This window comes from Cydia strobilella, chromosome 20, assembly GCF_947568885.1.
Source record: "Cydia strobilella chromosome 20, ilCydStro3.1, whole genome shotgun sequence".
NCBI classification, from domain to species: domain Eukaryota; kingdom Metazoa; phylum Arthropoda; class Insecta; order Lepidoptera; family Tortricidae; genus Cydia; species Cydia strobilella.
This window is the reverse complement of record NC_086060.1, coordinates 10,627,313-10,648,399: the sequence shown is the minus strand read 5'-3', so window position 1 is coordinate 10,648,399 and position 21,087 is coordinate 10,627,313. Positions and strand designations below refer to the sequence as shown.

Below are 21,087 nucleotides of genomic sequence, written 5' to 3'. Positions count from 1 at the left end.
AGTTAAAAATCAGACTTAAGTACCTCAAAATCCTTCAATATACTGCAGTGCTAAGAGCCTTAGCCTAATGCATGAGCTATCAATCAATCAATTAATCAATCAATATATTTATTTCAGACCATGTCCATAGTGTTAGTGTAAATTCCCTTAAGCCTATGTTAGTTAAACCTATACTAACTTATAATAACTTATAAACTAAGCCTCTGGATCCCATATGTACATTGTCCCCATGTTTCCAGAAGGCTATGATGGCCTCAGCAGCTTTTCTGATTTCGAGATGGCTTTTAGCGTCCTTGTACCAAGGAGCGGCGGCATCGCGAAAGGCGCCCTCTAGCGACTCGACGAAGAGTAAAGAGACTCTTGGAATACATCAGTAAAGAGGTTAATAATGACAATAACTAACCTCAAATATACTGCAAGGCCAAAGCGGTGGCGTGTGCTATGACGGCCTCAGCGGCTTGCTTGATTTCGAGATGGCTTTTAGCGTCCTTGTACCAAGGAGCGGCGGCATCGCGAAAGGCGCCCTCTAGCGATTCGACGTAGAGTAAAGAGACTCTTGGAATACATCAGTAAAGAGGTTAATAATGACAATAACTAACCTCAAATATACTGCAAGGCCAAAGCGGTGGCATGTGCTATGACGGCCGCAGCGGCTTGCTTGATTTCGAGATGGCTTTTAGCGTCCTTGTACCAAGGAGCGGCGGCATCGAGAAAGGCGCCCTCTAGCGATTCGACGTAGAGTAAAGAGACTCTTGGAATACATCAGTAAAGAGGTTAATAATGACAATAACTAACCTCAAATATACTGCAAGGCCAAAGCGGTGGCATGTGCTATGACGGCCTCAGCGGCTTGCTTGATTTCGAGATGGCTTTTAGCGTCCTTGTACCAAGGAGCGGCGGCATCGCGAAAGGCGCCCTCTAGCGATTCGACGTAGAGTAAAGAGACTCTTGGAATACATCAGTAAAGAGATTAATAATTACAATAACTAACCTCAAATATACTGCAAGGCCAAAGCCGTGGCGTGTGCTATGACGGCCTCAGCGGCTTGCTTGATCTCGAGATGGCTTTTAGCGTCCTTGTACCAAGGAGCGGCGGCATCGCGAAAGGCGCCCTCTAGCGATTCGATGTAGAGTAAAGAGACTCTTGGAATACATCAGTAAAGAGGTTAATAATGACAATAACTAACCTCAAATATACTGCAAGGCCAAAGCGGTGGCGTGCGCTATGACGGCCTCAGCGGCTTGCTTGATCTCGAGATGGCTTTTAGCGTCCTTGTACCAAGGATCGGCGGCGACGCGAGAGGCGCCCTCTAGCGACTCGACGTAGCGGAGCGCGGGGGCTAGGTTTCCTTGCTCTATCCAATACCTGTGTAAGAAGAAAAGTTTAATTTCACGTTTCATGATGCACTGCAAGTTTTTAGATCTTTCACCAGGTGCCTTAAAGTGCGAGCGAGATGTCTAATGGCACGGCTTTATTGGCATCGCGTACTCCAATCAAAGCAAGCAATCGCAGAATAATAGCAACGTGAGATGAGAATTGTAAAGGTTTAAACGCATTCCAAGCGGTCATGCAAATACCTAATAATAAAAACACGGGTTGAAGTTCTCAAAATGTACGTATTAACTATGTAGGGTAGGGTAGGAGACAGTGGCTCAGTTCGAACAGTGGCTCAGTCGCCCCAATATCGCCTCTATCATGTTGGAATTAGGTTGAGTGAGCCACTGTACCCGGCTGTTTTTTCCGAGCCACTGTTTCCTACCCTATCCTAAGCGCCACAAGCCTTCAAAGCAGCAATGATCGTATGGTTATATATAACCTAATATTGGACCCGGGTATGTCCTTAAACTACGTCCGGACCCGGGGGTAGGTCCTTAAACTACGTCCAAAAGAGAGGTATGGGCACTGTGAATGACATCTCGCTTTGTGTGGGAGGGCACAGGACAGCGGATGTCATTCCAGATCTAGAGCAGAGCCCAACTGGGGAGGTACCTCCACCTTACAGAAAACCGCAGCCAAATAACACTAGACCCTACTCATAGTGTTGTGTTCCTGCCGGTGATTAAGGTTGCCAGAGCTCGAGGGAGAGGAGTGTTAGGGTCGGCAACGCGCATGTAACTCCTCTGGAGTTACAGGCGTACATAGGCTACGGAGACTGCTTAACATCAGGCGGGCCGTATGCTTGTTTGCCACCGACGTAGTATAAAAAAAAAAAAACCTAATACCTGGCATAATTTAATCGGTCGAATGTGTCCAAATCCTCTAGTTCTTTCTTGCATTTAATCGGATTGTCAATGTCCTTTTGTGGAATGCCAGATAGCTGGAAAAAATACATCATAAGTAAGTACAATACATCAGATTTCAACTAATATGTCAAATATCTATTATACAAGGTCGGCAACGCGCATGTAACACCTCTAGAGTTGCAGGCGTCAATCCATAGGCTACGGTGACTGCTTACCATCAGGCACACCGTATGCTTGTTTGCCACCGATGTGATATGAAATAATTTGCGTTTGAAAAGATACAAAGCGAAGAAGGACAGAGCTCCAAATTGCAAGTTTTTTCAAACTTTCTTCCGGTTACATCAGTGCCACATACACTTATGACACTTGTGTGGCCAAAATGGTCGTCTTCTCCTCTTCCGAGGAAACCGAATAATTTTAACAACATATTCCTAATCATATTTAAACACTAAAATTTAATGTCCTATAAACTTTTCTGTAATTCTCCTAGTTTCAGAGTTAATACCAATTTAAAAAAAAAAACAAGGTTTTATTGTTACATAGTCCAAAACGCATTTTTGATGGCGATGTTGCCACTAAGGGACGTAGTCAAAGTATCCTTATTGATAGATGTCAAAAAGTGACAAGTCGTAACACTGTAAAAACTAGGTTTTACGAAAAAAAAAAGTCCATTTTAAGTGAAAAGTTTACCAATAACATTTACTTGTACAAATACATTTAAAAAATCTAAAAAAAAACCAAAAAAAAAAACATTTTTTCACAAACATTTGACCTAAACTCTTATTACATTTTTTCCTTCTTTTGGCCTCAGAAAGGCGTGGTTTAAATATTTCGGTTTCCTCGTGAACACCTGTATATATGTGTCGTTTTCAAGCAAAAGGTACCACATTGTCGCTTGCCATTAAGACGCTCTGACAGGTTATTCGTATAAAAGTACAAGCACATTTCGTCCTTATGGTAAGCGACAAAGTGGTACCTTTTGCTTTAAAAATGGCACATATTATGATGAAGTTACCAACATAAATGAACACAAAAAGTTTTCATCGAACACAGAAAATTCCCTCCACTAGACTAGAGAGTGTGGAAAGAGAACAGTTATAGAATGCATTGGTTGAACCCAGGCGGCGCGGAAGCATGGATTGAACCCAGGCGGCGATGTAGTCCGGCACCGGTCTTTTGTTCTTAGCTTGTACGTATGTAAACACTTTATTGTACATAAGACAGGTTAAGATATACAATTAAACAGAAAGTATACAATGTACAAAAGCGAACTTATCCCTGTATAGGGATCTCTTCCAGTCAACCTTTGAGCAACTGAGAGTAGACAATTTAAAATGACAGACAAACGAACACTATGTACAGAAAAGTGAAATTATGGTTCAATTCCCAATTATGGTTGGTTGGTTGGTTTGGTTGGTTGGTTATTGTGATTGGCTTGTCATCTTTGCTTGCTTTGAGTGTTAATGATATAGCGGTTACCCTCATAAAGAGAAGCATGGATTGAACCCAGGAGGCGATGTAGACCGGCATCGGGCTGCCTTCTAACTCCACCAGGGCCACATGTTTGGCCGTTTTCTCCATCTGGACAAACGTAAAACTTGGCTGGCGTTAGCTAGCCTTAAACCTGCCCGCTTATAACGAGGAGTTGCGTGTAAACCATCAGGGACAGAACAAGAAAATATGTTGACTTAAATAAGTAGCGAAAACACGCTTTACAATTGTGGACCATAATAGCGATACCACTAAAATGTACATAGTTTTCTGTGTTTGTTTCGTGGTATTTCTTAGTTTTCTACCAAAACATGAGAACATGACATGACTAACCACTTTGCAAGGTTATTACGGACTAAGGTTTGCATGTATCAATTCTCCTCGCTCTATCTTTGTATGCGCGTTTTCTTGTCACTCTTGTTTTCAATCTTGATGAAAACAAACAGATCCTTACCAGATGGTATCGCTCGCGCAGTACGCTCTCCGGCACCAGTCCTTCCTTGCGCACTTGTTCTGGTATAGATTTTAGAACAGTCATCACGAGTTTATCACCATCACCTGCAGGTATTATCATCATCATATCAGCCAGAGGACGTCCATTGCTGGACATAGGCCTCCCCCAAAGAGTGCCAGAAAGACCGGTCTTGCGCCATCCGCATCCAGCGGACTCCCGCGACCATTACCAGGTCATCAATGCACCTTGTGGGGGGCCTACCCACGCTGCGCCTACCACACAGGTATTATAACATACAGATAAATAAGCTTTTAAGTCAAAGCCGAAGATAAGGCTGAAATAAATACGAGCTGTAGGGTAACGTACAAAATCTCGTTGATATTTGACTAGCCCAAATCGGGTAGGAAATTGATGGGGAAAAGTAGCGTTACCACGCAGGTTTTTGACCATGACCTCCAGAGTAAAAATAAAAAAAATCTCAATGAACATCACAATTTTCTATCAGATTTCCGAACGAACGTCCACGCCTCGCACTGCGCGCGTTGTCAACTTCATTTAGTTTAGAGTAACTTAGCCAAGACATAACACTTTCATTGCCAGTGGCCCGCTAGGCGGGGTCTCAATTCTTAGGCGCTTGTAAATGGCACCTCTATTAGGGTTGAAAGTTCAGCGGATTAACTCTAATTGCTCTGGCCACACAGGCACATACATAGCCATGCATGTCTAGTTTCTTAATCACTAATCACTCTATGTACCTAAAACGAATAGGCAATGCGTATATTACACCTCGTAACGGCCTATAACATGTCACACCGATACAATATTGATCTGTCATTGTCAAAAGTGATACTTCTTGAACCACAAAGGTTACTTTTGACACTGAAAGATCGATCGAATTATTGTTTGAATTGGGCCGTAAGTCGCAAACCACACAAAAGGAATGATGACAGATGTTGAATTTTATAACAAAACCTAGTAAAATAGATAGCAAATGAGCAACTTATCACAATAATGTGGATATTAAAATAATATATGTAAATAATACAAAATACAGGACCTGAGTTTCAGTTTTTTTTTTTTTTTACTTCTAAGAAGGAAAAGTGCACCATTCGATTCCTTACATTTTATCCAAAAAAAGATAGTACAGCAACTATATACATAAACGCAATATTTAATGCAATGGGTCCCATAGTCTCCTTCCTTACAGGCAGCGAGTAAGGAAGCGCCGACCGACCGAAGCTGTTGAGAGCGCTTCGCTTCTCGCTTGGCTTTCAAACTCAATGAGGATTTAATAAATAATGACGGTTATAGGCTGTTTACATACCAACAGCAGCCTCAATAGCTCTAATTTCTCTTGCCACGCACACATGCGGGTCTCCTTTCTTAGTGGCAGCGAGTAAGGAAGCTCCGGCAGACCACAGCTGTTGAGAGCGCTTCGCTTCTCGCTCGGCCTTCAAACGCACTGTAGAATTAATAAAGATCGTTAGGTTATTGACTCTAAGATACAAAACTGCGTCATGCTGAAAATCTACCTAATATTTGACGCTAAGAGATACCCTCCTTTGACGTTTATTCTTATGTAAGGCCTGACTCTGGCCTCATTGAGCGCTCCTCTTCGAGCGTTCACTCAGGCCGCCTGAGTGAACGCTCGAGAGGAGCGTTCGGCGGGGCGTGCAGCGTGGCGTCGGGCTCACAAGTGATTTGAGCAGCGTGCACTAAGGCCGCTCCTATACGTGTGCATTTGTTTATAGTATCATCATCATCATCATCATCATGTCAGCCGATAGACGTCCACTGCTGGATATAGGCCTCCCCCAAGGCTCGCCACTCCGACTGATCCTGTGCCGCTCGCATCCACCGAATTCCCGCGACCTTCACCAGGTCGTCGCTCCATCTCGTTGGAGGCCTACCGGCGGTTCGTCTTCCGGTACGCGGCCGCCACTCCAGAACCTTCCGGCCCCACCGGCCATCAGTTCCGCGAGCAATGTGTCCCGCCCACTGCCACTTAAGGTTTGCAATTCTGCGAGATATGTCGGTGACCCTAGTTCTACTGCGGATATCATCATTTCTGACTCTATCACGCAGAGAAACCCCGAGCATAGCTCTCTCCATTGCCCTTTGCGTGACCTATAGTATCACAGTAGTAGTATTATATAGTATCACATAATAAATAATCGAGTAAAGTTGGATTAAAAGTCCGAGTTAGAGGTTACTTTGGGAATTAATTGTATCGAGCGAAGTGTCATAATTCGTGTATCGGTAGCTATGTTGTTAAAGATAATATAGTCAAGAACTACTTATATTTTTTCCACGTCTACGAATATCAACGCCTCTTAGAAAAACATGATCATATAAGGAGATTTTTCGCCTTCTGGCTCAGGGAACCGCCTTAATATGCACGCCGCACGTCCCGCCCCGGTGCACGCTGAACTCGAGCGTCCACTCGGGCCTTATAAAGAACACTTCAATCGTTTCGTACCTTCTAGTTTAGCCTCTACAGCCTTGACTTTCAGCGACACGTCGGTAAGCTCTCGAGCGAATTTAGTCTTCTGAGCGTCCACCGCGTCTTTCACCATTTTGTTTAACTTTTTAGTAGCCTGGAATACAATGGTACTTTATTGTATTCCACTGTCAATTAACAATTGTTTTTTTTTTATTCGCTTGTCTCGCCTAGGAATCGAACCGACTAAAAATTCCAAACCTATTTTATTCTACTGTAGTCGATAGTGTCGATACAGTTAATGATAACATTTCTCCTAGAAACATTAGGTCTTACACTCGTCGTTACTCAATACTCATGAATATTTTTAGACAAGCAAAATTGAAAAAAAAAATGAAAAATCTTTGAATGCAGTTTTGTTTCTTTTTAAAAATATAAGAATGTTTCCTTTAAGTAAAATGGGCTAACTGGAGATTTTCAGGCATTTTTCCTCCAAGACCCATTATTTTTTTCCATCCATAGCGGTACTGATAAATCCACTACACGAAATAACTTCCATGACACGAAATAACTCGCGTTTTGGTAAGAAAACTGATGTATGGAATTAACACTATTTCCTTATGAACAGCCAGACAAAGAATGAAGGACTTTGGAACAGGCTATCTGGAACCAAAGGAATTCAAAACGCTACCCATAAGGTCCATCATCCGGCATATGGAGATGGTGGGGAAAGCTCTTGAGTAGCGGACGGATCTTTCCTAGGGGGTAACTGCACAAGGGCCCCCGAAATTATAAGATAAGATAAGATCTCTGAAAACTTGTCAAAAACCTGTTACAGGTGTAGTATACATGTATAAGTTACTCTATGGTTTACTAAAAAGGCTAGTTTTGCACTCTGGTGGCAGAACATTGCAGTAATATAATATCCCCTATTTCCAATTTATATTGGAATTTCAGATGAAAACGTCCTTATAGCACTTGAAGCATAATGAGGACCCTTCTTTTATGGAAAGCCAATTCGAGGCTACTAGGTGGCAAAATACGACTCAATACGAGTAGGTTAAATACACTAGGGTAATAAAATAAGGATATATTTATGAAATAAAACTATGAAAACGGATTATATCGCGTATATTGAATTTATAATACATGGCAGTCACCAGTTGACCACGAACGCTGTAAAGGGTTCGAAACGTCGGGATGTATTATAAATTCAATATACGCGATATAATCCGTTTTCATAGTTTTATTTCATGAGTAACTATCGCGGTAACCGAAGACACTATTTCCTTACTTATTTCTCTATGATTATAAATACCTCCTCTTCCTTTTGTTTAAGATAAATAACCATTTGGCGCTCGTGGCGTTCTTTTAGTTCAGCCTGCGCCTCTTTCAAAGCTCTGTCCACTTCACCTTTCTGCCAGTCCAGCTACAATTTTTAAAAGATTAACGCTATTGTATTTATCTTTTTACACATATTCAATCGCAAATATTTCTTCTACTTTACCGTTAAATAATAAATAAATAAAATTATTTATTAAAGACTTCAAGCGGTCCATAAAGTTGTTAAGCGCGCTCCACACTGACATCCATTTTTTTCTGATCAAATCAGTAAATTTAATCATCCCGTCTGGATTCCACTTATTATTAGAGTACAGTCAAGGGCATAAATATATATACATTCCCAAAGTTTCAAAAATATGTGTAAGTACGCTCTTACACCTTAGACAATAAAGTCGTGTTCACATATTTTCGAACCATTTGTCTGGATTGATATTTTTGCCTTCGACTGTAGAGTAGAGTGTCTAAGTACCTACTTTTCATTTGTTTTCAATTATATATCGTTACCCTGCACACGATAGAAGTATAATTTTAGTATGTAATAGCTAATTACGTAGACGAGGGATTTGACCGGCAAAATTTTAAATACAAGTACTAATACTTTCAGAGATACGAATATTGAGAAAAAACGTTAAAATCCACGCGATCGCAAAATCATCTGTCGCGTCGCGATTTTCGAATTTTATTACGTAATGATGTTTGAATGCCACGTTTGATGCTTGAGTGACGCTATAGTGAAGTATCGTTATAGCGTCACTCACTTTCGAGGTAACTGTTTTCTATTGTATTATAAATACCTTCTTCTTATACCATTGATCCAATTCTGACTGTTTCTTCCTATATGCATTTAGTATGAGCGTGTCGCGAGCTTTTACAGCATTAGCATCTTGAGACAATGCTGAAAATTGTAAACTTTATTTAAATCACGGTCCCGTCTTTCCCTATCCATATTGCTTATCCCTTTTCCAGGCATAGTACCTACGATTTATCGTCTACATACGCGCCAATAGAATTTCAAATTTAATTTGATTGGACTTTCGGGAAATATGACGTTTTGCTGATTCAAAGCTGGATTAACTGGAATATATGTAGATTTTTTGGGAAAACCTTATAGATTGGTGCGGCCTGGAAAATGCCCATGGACCCGGGTATGTCCTTAAACTACGTCCAAAAGAGAGGTATGGGCACTGTGAATGACATCACGCTTTGTGTGGTAGGGCACAGGACAGCGGATGTCATTCCAGATCTAGAGCAGAGCCCAACTGGGGAGGTACCTCCACCTTACAGAAAACCGCAGCCAAATAACACTAGACCCTACTCATAGTGTTGTGTTCCTGCCGGTGAGTAAGGTTGCCAGAGCTCGAGGGAGAGGAGTGTTAGGGTCGGCAACGCGCATGTAACTCCTCTGGAGTTGCAGGCGTACATAGGCTATGGAGACTGCTTAACATCAGGCGGGCCGTATGCTTATTTGCCACCGACGTAGTATAAAAAAAATGCTTAAATGTAACTACGCTGTAAGTTACCCAACTATTAAAACAGTAGGGCAGTATAATCACTATCTGATTTAGCTTTTCACGCTTAAACCGCTAATACGTTTAGTTGATTTTAGTACGGACAAATTGACTAATTTCTATCAAGCAAATATGAGTGATCGATACTACAAATTTTCATATTAAAGGAACCGCTTAACCTTTTCGACGCCGTGTCAAACACGAAAGCTGTTACTCAGACGCCACGTCACCGAAGTGTCAAAACTGAAGTTGAACTGTATGCATATTGCACGTAGGTTTATGTTGCTCTATGGTCTGTGACCTGTGACGGATAATTCCTTCGCTGGCGTTGAACATGCGGTGCGGATATTACCGTCGTTGGCGTGGAAAAGGTTAAGATGTGTTTTTAATTACGAAAATCATCATGCTACGCAGACGAGGTTGCGGGTAAACACTAGTCAAATATTTAACTCACTTGCTACGCCACGCTCCGCTCTTTCGGAGGCAGCTTGGCTATCAGCTTTCAACACAGTTTCTAGCATATTTTTCTGAAATGCACTCCAATGAGGTTAAAATTAAGTACGATGTACAAAAAACAAATAAAAATTCAACCATATTACCAAGCAAGACTAGATATAGCGGTCCTAATGAGAACATGTACCTCAACCCTAGATTGGTTCATTGATTTACCCACGAACTGTGTTACCAAATTAAACAAACTGTGGGGGACACCAAAGAAGTTTTTTTGTATATTCATCGAGGAAGTGTCAATTTCAAATGTAAGTTTTTGATTTACACCACAAGATAAGACTCGAACGCGCAAGGAAGCGTGCTTGGGGCAAAGAAGTTCCGTGCTTAACAACGTGAAGACTAGTGTCAATGTCAAAAAGTTTCCGATTCAGACTACACGGTGGCAGGCGTTCCTATTGTCATATATTAGCATGTGGAGGGTTGTTGAAGAAAATAATAAACCAGTCTTAAAGCAGTGTTCATCTTTGACTCTCGTTCTCTGTGCACTTACATACTAAACATGGCGCAGTCGGTAGGATTTCATGGGGTTCCCGCCTGTCTCTCAGACATTAAGTTTCACCAAAGAAGAAGATGCGCTTTGGTCTCACCAAAGCCTTGGCCACCTGGAAAGGATGGGTGAAGACCGGGCAGCCAAAAGGGCCTACTTGGGTCGACCAACTGGACGCCGTCCTGTTGGTCGTCCTAGATATCGTTGGGCGGATGGAGTGGAGGCGGATCTCCGTGAGCTCGGCGTTGGCGAAAGCTGGCGTGATATCGTTCTGGAGCGGGCCACTTTGCTCTTGTTTTGGAGGCCACTCATTTTGGGTCATCGCGCCAGCCAAGTAAGTAGTAAAACAGAAGATAACATACATATTTGAGTGTATGCATCAGCAAGAGGTCAGTGCCGCCAATTATGTTGGGTTTTTCGCTGTCGTAGACTGTCCCTGGAAACATTACTTCGTTCTCTTTGATGTATTGATCCAACAGTTTTTCGATCTGTAACAGGTAAAACGTTTTAAAAATTTTACCTCACTACAGATTTATTTGTGTAGGTACCATCCTTCCTGTAGGAAATCAGTTAAAAATGTAGTCTATTTTATTAGATGAATAGAATCAACGATCGCCTTATCAAGAACTGAGACGCACCGGAGTCAAGTCAAGTTACAAGTTACAATCTTCTAACGGTGACAGATGGTTTGGTGAAACTTACCCCTAAGTAAGGGACATTTTAACAACTTATTTGCGGACCAACTTAAACCTTATTGCGACAAAATAAGGTCCACCAAAGGTTAGCTAGTACATACATATTGCCACTTGCTGTCGGCAGCGAGCGCGCGGTCCTGCTCCCACACGTACTCAGACTGCATCACCTTGACCTTCGCCATGAACTGTCTCAGCATGGCGTTGGTGTTATCTATGGCGTCCTTCGGCGCGCTGACGCCACACTCCATTATGCGGCCCAGTTCCTCTGAAAAATTGTTAAGTAAATGAGAAATGTGCTTTCAAATTCGCATGTAGAGGACGTGCCATGTATGCGACTATTTGGTAGAAGCGAAGCCATTTTTCGTTCGAAACATTTGAATTTTACAGGAAGCAAAATCAATTGTCATCTACCTAAAAAGACATGCATGTGAATAGGGACGTTCGTAGCTAATATCGCTGCGAACTGTGGCAGTGGCTTCCACGCCTTAAGGCTTAACGGAGATGAGAGAAGACATGCAGGAGTCAACCAATAGCACTGGTTGTAATCCAGCCGAGCAGAGAAGATGCTAGAGATTAATGCTATTGGTTGATTCCCGCACGAGTCCATCGTCAGTTAACAGCATAAACGGTGGTTCATGCATTAATTCATCAAGCTGGACTTTACCTGCGATAGCGTTAACCAAGGGTGGAAAGTGAACCATATCACCCGAGATATTTTGGCGCACGAACGAAGTGAGCTTACTTTTACCCGAGAGGTTACTTTTACCCGAGTTAAATACTCTACTTTTCATTTCGACTATGAGATAAGTCAAACACAAGAAAATATTTGGACCGTTAAGAGAATCGGGGCCTGGAATAGGCGATATTTACATTTTGATGGGAAAATAAAATGAATCGTTCCACCATGGCCGAAGAGCATCAGCATGTTCGTCAAGTGGTCTTCTACGCTTCTACCAACTAGAGATTAAGTCTAACTTGTTGAATAATATAGTTCTAATCTAAAGTATTAAGATGTCTCGCAGCAGCACACGCGTGCTCATTCAGCAACCTGAATCGTTAGACCATCGCCGGCCGGAGGCCCTTAAACCTGTCTAACGTGAAGTTCGCCAGGTGGTATTATATCACCTACAAGTCTAACCTAAAGATTAATGTAATTCTAACCTAAAGTATTAAGATTCCTCCCAGCAGCACAAGCATGTTCATTCAGCAATCTGAAGCGTTCCAACATCGCCGGTCGGAGGACCTTCAGTCGGTCCAACGTGAAATTCGTCAGGTGGTCTTCTACCAACTAGAAAACAGGCAAAAAGCCAAAAGGCATTTTTAAGGTAACATGTCATTTACGCTTCAAAACGATAACGAAATATCGATAACCTCACAATAAATATAAATAACGCGTGAGTACCTAAGCGTATGTACTCAGACGAATAAAGTTTGTCAGAACTTGCGTACGAATATCATTGGATATTTAATATAGACTTGCCATTCGGTTAAGGCTAGTCTAATGCCGGCTGTACAGTGTACACCCTCGTCGGGAGAACCCCGAGACAGGCGCCAGGCTGAGAACGAGTGTGTACCTACATACTGCTTGTTCCCTTTTCGTCTCGCTCTTACGTAAGAAAGTCCAATGCAATGGAAAGGTGCACACGTCTCCAATCTGGGGTGTTTGGTAGAAAACCCTCTTGTACAACGAGGTGTAAAGACATTATCTATATAAAAAATTAAAGGCACGCGGCGCGACGAGCGGCAAATCAAGGCCATTCATATATTGCGCTCGGCCAAATGTATGAATGAACAGCTTGGCTGTGCCGCGTGCCGCTTGCGTCCTCCGCGGCCGAACAGTGTTAAAGTTTAAAAAGTCTTCAACTGAGGCTAATCAAGTAAACTGACTTCATTATACACTCTGCAAGCCTCTTTGGCCGTCCAGTAGTTATTGAGGCACTCCTCTCCAGTACTGAGAAGGCACTTCTCAATGTCGCATATGGTCTTTAGAGAGGCAGGCTTCGTTGCTTCGGGACATTTTTTTGAATCCAGTGGCCCTGGAAATTGATATTTTACATAGAGAACCGTAAGTTAAAATGGACAGCCTTAACAGTTAGAGGTAGGATTCTGTAACCTTTAAATCTATAACAATAGGGTATTCCACAAATTCGTGACGTCAGCATGTAACGTCGTTACGTCGCTATTGCTTAGAAGCCGTGGAAAACAAGGAAATTGCGAATTTGTCGGTGAAATTTTGCATTTATGTATATTGTTGCCGTACAATATATTTTTAATAAAATGTAAGGAAACGAATGGTACCATTATTGTTTTCCTATTTAGTATTGTTTTTTACTGAATGTTTGTATTTATTTATTATTCCCATATAAATAAATAAATATAAAATTCAACATGTAGAAACAACCCTATTATTTTTTAAATCGTCAAGTGACAAATATTATAACTCACTGATTACTACAAGTACTACTAGTTCAGAGCCATAATATTCCGTATGCTAGTAATAAAACCAGGTTGATTTTCGTTTAGTATATTTTTTGCAAAATTTACATAGGTAAGTAGTTATTGTTGTGACCTGACGAAATTTTTGTTTTAATTAACCCCTGAGGTAACACAAAAGGGTTTAAAAATTAACGACTTACTTATATACCCAAAATGAATATTTGTGTTTAAATTATTTTATTAAAATTTGAATATTTTAAACTTTCGCGTGTTGAGTCTATCGCGAAATATATTTCCCTGGCTTCAATGCAGGTTACACTGAAATATAGTTTGTCAAAGGACTGCCTTATTTGAAACATAGACAGACAGAATCATACTATCTTTGTCTTACACCTAGTACTAGCACCCAAAAGAAAAGGATGAGGAAAATTTTTTTTTGTTCTTATTTACTGACAATTTGGTTTGACCAACTATAGAAACGCATAGTACGTCGTCGTCGTGTCATCATCGTAGCACAGTGGTCGGTAATAAAAGTAAAAAAACCGGACAAGTGCGAGTCGGACTCGCCCACCTTGGGTTCCGTACTTTTTAGTATTTGTTGTTATAGCGGCAACAGAAATTCTGTAAAAATTTCAACTGTCTAGCTATCACGGTTCATGAGATACAAGCTTGGTGACTGACAGATGGACAGACGGACAGCGGAGTCTTAGTAATAGGGTCCCGTTTTTACTCTTTGGGTACGGACGGGACCCTAAAAAGAATATTTGCGATAGACCCGTTACAATGTCATATTAATTTACCTTCATCCTCTAACTTTCTAGGGCACACTATCTCTATGGCTTCTTTCTTCTTTTCTTTTGGCGCTGTAATAAAAATCAATTTAAATAATGTTATAAGATGCCATTATCAAAAGTATCTGTTATTTCAAAATATAGTCCTTGAGATCGAATTAATTTAAAAAAAAATCTTATTGTTTTGAACTGGTTTTGATACGCCGTTGACGATCGTGGTTGGCGTGCATCTCACGCATGACTTTCACTTTATTTCGCACGTACCAATAGCGTGAACGATTTTCAAGGTCGTATCAAAATAATATCAAAACCGCAACAAATTAATTTAAGATAAATTGGACATCTGTTATAAAAAATAAGAGGCAAGTGGACTGTCGCTTCTCCATACAAACGTACTCCCCATTTTCCTCTCTGGATATTGACATTATGGAAAATATTTTTAAATTATTTGAAGTATGTATATTAACCATAGCTATGTCCCTACGTTTGACTTTTTTAGATTTTTTGATGATTGTAAAAATTAGGAGCGAAAAACAGATTTCATACAAAGTTGTAGATGCCTTAAAAACTCTTATAGGTAATATAATAATTAAAAATTCGAAAAAATTCAAACCCCCTACGTTATAGCTGTGGTTAATATACCTACATCAAATTGTGTCAAAAAAAATCAATAATTTTAATATCCAGAGAAGAAAATGAGGACTACACGTTTGTATGAAAAGGCGATTTCGGCATTCCCTTCGAATCACATAGCTGAGGAGGTTCTGACTTATTTTTTGGCATGGTCCTCGTATATACCTAGCCCCTAATAAAGCCTTGTATTCTAAGTTCTCGCGTCACTTTGTTTGATAGGTTTCCCCGCCGAATCACATAGTTGATGTTCATGCATGTTCCGGGTATGTCTTCTCCTGGTACGCTATGACTATCCTTACCCTCTAAAAAGCTATGTGTTCTAAGTTACTCACGTTGTTTGATAGGTCTCCCCGCCGAATCGCAGAGTCGAGGAGGTTCCGGCCTATTCATATACTCCTGGATAGCCTTCACGAAGTCTTTGGCATGTTCTCCGTAAGTCTTGTTCTCCTGGTATGCGATGGCGATGAGGTCGTCGAACCAGGCCGCGTTTATGGTGAGCCAGTCGCGAACTTCTGGCGTGTGTCTATGAAAAAGAAAAACCGGACAAGTGCGAGTCGGACTCGCCCACCGAGGGTTTTGCACTTTTTGGTATTTGTTGTTATAGCGGCAACAGAAATACCTTATCTGTGAAAATTTCAACAGTCTAGCTATCACGGTTCATGAGACGCCTGGTGATAGTGGTGACACACAGACGGACGACGGAGGCGGGTGACGGATAGTGGAGTCTTAGTAATAGGGTCCCGTTTTTACCCTTTGGGTAGGGAACCCTAAAAAGAAGAAGAAATATTTCTATAACAAAATACACAAACCATTTGTATGTCGGAAGTACCAGATTCTTAATAGTATACCTAAGGCAGTAAAGTAAGAAACGATTCACATAGTCTCGGCTTCGCCTCGGCCGACAATTCCATGTGGTCTGAAGCTTTCTAGTTTCTTATTTGCTGGCCGAGGAGTGTAGGTATACTATTTTTCTGTTCGACGAAGCCGGAAAGCGGCAACTTCGTATAGCGCAGTGTGCCGAAAGTTGACGCTTGCCGCACGGAGAACAGAAAAATATTTGTCTGCCCGCACGGAATCTACCTTTTAGAAAATGCTTTTGATCTACGATAGAATAGAAATTGACTTTAATATTTACTTGTAATTTTTCGTAAAAAAACAATTAGGTACCTACTTCCAGCGACAATATTTTGCACTAGTTACGCGTCTATACCTTTGTAATTCTAGATTAGACGAACTTGTAAAAATTAGTCTCACATGACCTACAAAGACATGACACATGACCTTCTGTAAACACATGATTATAAATGCAATAAATGAATTATGAATTATGAAAAGCCTAAAATGTTTGGTCTAAAAACTTAGTAGGAGGCCTTTTTTATGAGTACCTACTCAGAAGAGGCAACGACGGAGAGATGTACAATACGAATATATTGTCAATTTCGTTTTATATCCTAGCATTGTTGGAAAAAAACACTATGAACATAACATGTATTTCGGAGGAAATAGAACTTGCTTTTTCCCCGTACAAAAAAACCTTACAAGCTTTGAAATAGAGTCGAAAATTGACAAACCCTTCGTAATAACAGCTAGTGCTAATAAAGACTGATAGCACACTCAAGTAGAACTCATAATAATAACCATAGGTCGGAGTTTTCGGAGTAAGTATATGTCGTGACAAGGCCACGTTATTTTTACTCCCATATTGTGACCGAGTGTACCTACGGCCTTTTGAGATATACTTCGCCGTAAATAAGCGGACAATTTATTAACATGAAGACATTTGTAGCCTTCAATTTTTTGAAAAGAGCTGTAACAATCGATACCTACTTAGTGACTTCTGATATTTTGTAATTTTTCCTCAGTCACCCGTTACAGGGGCTACAGTATGGGGTTCTTCAAAAAAGGAGTGTACAGGTTTTTAAAGGGTCGGCAACGCGCATGTAATATCTCTGGTGTTGCAGGCGTCCATAGGCTACGGTGACTGCTTACCATCAGGCGGGCCGTATGCTTGTTTGCCACCGTCGTGGTATAAAAAAAAAGTCACCCGTTAACCACGAACGCTGTAAAGAGTTCAAAACGTCGGGATGTGTTATAAATTCAATATACGCGATATAATGCGTTTTCATAGTTTTATTGACTGTTTTCATGACTTCTGATATTTTTCAGAAAGGGCACAAATACTAGGTACTATTTAAACTGGGCCTTTTCGAGCTGAGAGAGCGCGGGGGTGTACAGGGTCGGTCTGGGTCAGAACTGCCCAAATGAATGGCTTAGTGGCTCCCCACAAGCCCGGGCCCGAAACTGGATAATAGTAGACCAAAGCCCCGCAAGCAAGGCCCGTGGGGGCCGTGGGGCGTCCGCGCAGGCTGGGACCTGGCTGGCTAACGCCACCTGGAACTATGTCGGGCGTAGTTACACCGCACCGTAAACTGAACTCAGGGCGGTTAGAGGCATGCGCATGCGGAGCTATCCCACTATTCCACGGAACTCGTATGCAAAGTTATGCTATATGCATTCAAAAACTTACTTGGCATAGACACCGAAGCAACCCATGGTAAATAGGATGGCCATAGCGCCCCAGAACGCCCGGTCGTCCTTTGGCGGTGGCGGGCAGGGGTCAGGTTGCTTGCAGGGGTCCCTTTCTTGCACCTACGTGTTAGAATAATGGGTTACAAATGTATCAACTACGTATGACAGCAACACCGAGGTCGACTTAGGGCCACCCCAAACTAGCGTTTTGGCGAAAATGAATGAATAGAAAATGGCGCCGCTGCGCAGTTGCACCAACGTTGCGTCGAGCAGAGGCCTATTTCTCGTACGGTATTAGTCTAATATTATTAATGTGTTTCCATGGTAACCCATACGACTTGACAGTTCGTGGACTAATAATATTAGTCTAATGCGATACCGTTCGAGAAATGGGCCCCACAGGGCCGGATCTAGGGTAGAGCGAGTGGAGCGGCCGCTCTAGGCGCCGGATGGTAAGGGGGGCGCCAAAATGGCAAATGAGAAAAAAAAGGGTAAAAAGCTTTAACGAAGGGCGCCAAAACCCCATTTCGCTCTACCCTGATCAAGGACTTGGGCCGGCACTGAGGCCCCAGCAGCAGCTATAGAGTTTACTAGATGTCGACACTCGCAAGATCTAACAAAAGTTGACAAAAAGGGACTTCCACTTGTATTATATTACAAGCTACAAGCTTTTGATAAACGGGCCCATAGGGCCCATCTCTCGAACGGTATTGTATTACTCTAAGTGGTCTAACTCTACCTGTCATTTAGTAAAGACGGTTTAAGTTAGCAGGAATATTAAAGTATACGGTGATGTACTAAAATGCTAGTTGGATTGGCCAGTTTAGACAGTAAATAGGCACGAACTGTCATTCTATTATCTAGGATAATATATACGAGGATAAACAGAGCTTAGGGATGGATCTTCGAAAAAGGCCTCACCTGCGAATAAGTAGTTTTCTGTGGCCGAGTGTTGTTCTGGTGAAAGTAGGCCACGCGGTTGACGCGCGGGTCTACATGCTTACACATATGCTGGAAGATATTTAGACTTTAATAGACTTTTTCATTTCTCATTCTCATGCCCTGAAAGATGGTTTTTCCTAAATTGTTAATTGAAAGTAACCTCAGGAAATACTATAATAATGTATATTAGTCATGTCAGTGGGGCGACACTGATCCTTTCGGGCATTCTCGGCTCCGTTCGGCTCAGCATTGATTTAGATTTAGATTTATTTATTTCAGGATAAAAATTACACTATAAATTTGCATCAATGTCAAAATTATGCTTATCTTCTTATCATGATCGTCAAACATTACATAATAAAAAATACAAAATAAATTAAAATAATTTTCTCTCCCAATAAGGATCGTCATATATATAAGTATGTATAATCAAAAACAAAAACTTGCTACGAGCAATTATTAGGGTTGGCACAATTGACGTCCCTTTGCGTGTACAACCACAGATAAGATAATTCATGTTGACAACCCTAAATACCTAGCCTATAGGGATAATGCCATACATTAGAAAGGGATAAAATAATTCGTCCCTGAATCGCTTTCAAACTTCGGTTTTATAGGAAGTGTCATTTCTGTGCGGTAGTAGTATGGATGGTATAGAAAGGATCGCAATCTCTTATGGCAGAATTGTTGTAAAAGTGACCGCGTTAAGCTTTAAATAATAGTTCCTAATCTCTCCGGTGGCGCTAGTTAGGCTCTGGGACATGAGTATAACATGAACCATATAAGGCAACAAATAACCCGACCAAATTACGTAGGTTGTTTTTGGTAGTATTTCGGTGTATGGTGGCGCCGCCTAATTACTGTTTTTTGATGGACACTTTTCATACATAGAGATTTGGCTCCTTTATACAGTCTCCATGGGTAGTAGTCATAGATGGTAAGATCCTATAGATGTGCTATACGCGTGCACCCATGAGGGACAGAACTTACACAATGCGACAAAATGTGGTATTTTCTATAAAAAGGGACCTTATTGTTGATGGCGCTTACGCCATTATAAACGATGCTCCGATATTAATACAATGCCGCGCGACGCTGTGCGGCGTAAGCTACATCGACAATAAGGTCTCTTTTTATAGAAAATGCCCCAAATGATTAGTCGAGTTTATTTGTTGCCCACCATAAACAATACTAAATTTACGGTGGGAATTAAAAAAAAAGTGAGATTGTGACAAGAACAAACAATAATACACTCCTACTGAAAGATACATAAAACTATCCCGTTCGGTCATTTCCCCCCCACCCCTCATGCCTGATCCAGTTATACTAGATTCATGGTACTACTATAGTTTGTCAAAGGACTGTCTCATTTCAAACATAGACAGAGATAAACATACTATCTTTGTCTCACACTAGTATATACTAACACCCAAAAAAAAGGATGAGTATAGTGTTTTTGGTTCTTATTTACTGCCAATTTGGTTTGACCAACTATATTATTTATTCTGTGGTCATGTTTAAAAACAACATGCATTTTACTTTCCTCGTAGTCTGTTCGGAAAGATAAGGGCCCCATACATTCCACGACTCTTCTTTCCGCGCAGATATCTATTCGAAATGAAGAGTAGTGTTTAACTCGGGTGAAAGGCATCGTTTCAGCGTCGGACTATTAGCGCAAAACTTCAGAAATGAGTGCCTTTTATCCCCTGGTTAACAATCTACTATATTATAAGTAAACCTTACATTATAATTTAAAGTTAAAAGGGTCCCTACACATTTCAGCGTGGGAATCAAGGCGCGAAGCCACTAACATGGCTTCCTCATACAAGTGTAGGTATTTAATATGTGATTTATGCACTGAGTTTGAAACGGGTTTCAACGGGTTCAAGCTTTAATTATCTTAATGCAACTATTACCTTGGATTGGATACGATCGGTCTCAAAACTTATAGCCTCCCCTAATATCAAAAGAAAATAGTGCAAATAGACCCACTCGATATTAACTATAACTCGTAAACCAGTGCCTACTAATTTTCGAGATAGTAGCAGATGTGAAGAAGGCGTACATAGCTCCTCTTCAGAGCTGTTTGGCAGGATGTAGGTACGTCCTGGTAAGACCTTATTTTACGCTAAATCAGAATAAACTTATTCAATCTACTTACCAATTTAACTATATACGGTATGGCCTTAAACATGTCGGTCTGAAATGTTGTTATAATTATTTTTGTATTACAGAAACATTAATATAAAGACGTGACACATATTTGAAATATTCTTTGACACAAGTGACGTACTGTCAAACGGCCAGCCGTAAAAGTAACATGCCAGATACCTACATAACTGAAACAGAGGAACTTTGGAGGAACTCCAACTCCAAACATGAAACTTGGAGGATATAACATAACATATACTAATCTATGGATATAACCAAACCATTAGGGAATATTACGCATAACTCTGCATAGAGGGCGTCACTAGCACAATCACAGGGTCTACCGCGAAACACGAATATCTGAAGTTCGGTTTCTGCCTCTATCACTTGCATATTCGATCGATAGAGAGGATTTTACATGTCAGGAACTAT

General features: G+C 41.1%; 1 protein-coding gene across 1 annotated transcript; it reads right to left on the bottom strand.

Moving 5' to 3' along the window:
• Positions 1 to 1,188: 1,188 nt before the first annotated feature.
• On the bottom strand, positions 1,189 to 20,756 carry LOC134750791 (MICOS complex subunit Mic60-like). The gene is made up of 18 exons (XM_063686035.1): positions 20,666 to 20,756; positions 18,484 to 18,573; positions 17,561 to 17,682; positions 15,366 to 15,556; positions 14,410 to 14,472; positions 13,061 to 13,245; positions 12,335 to 12,461; positions 11,275 to 11,438; positions 10,841 to 10,966; positions 9,936 to 10,008; positions 8,768 to 8,868; positions 7,948 to 8,058; positions 6,669 to 6,786; positions 5,514 to 5,651; positions 4,190 to 4,293; positions 3,724 to 3,825; positions 2,224 to 2,318; positions 1,189 to 1,366 (listed from the first exon to the last, which is right to left on the bottom strand). The coding sequence occupies exons 1-18, from the start codon at positions 20,696 to 20,698 to the stop codon at positions 1,189 to 1,191; spliced, it is 2,121 nt and encodes a 706-aa protein (XP_063542105.1). The 5' UTR covers positions 20,699 to 20,756.
• Between the last annotated feature and the right edge of the window lie 331 nt (positions 20,757 to 21,087).

Bases quoted from the DNA above. Each gene is read 5' to 3' on its own strand.
- LOC134750791 (XM_063686035.1), bottom strand. From the start codon at position 20,698: ATGTTTAAGGCCATACCGTATATAGTTAAATTG. The intron at 8,869-9,935 runs GTGAGTTAAATA...TACAATTTTCAG, and splicing joins AGCGGAGCGTGGCGTAGCAA to CATTGTCTCAAGATGCTAAT. The intron at 8,059-8,767 runs GTATTTATAATA...TAAAAATTGTAG, and splicing joins ATCAATGGTATAAGAAGAAG to CTGGACTGGCAGAAAGGTGA.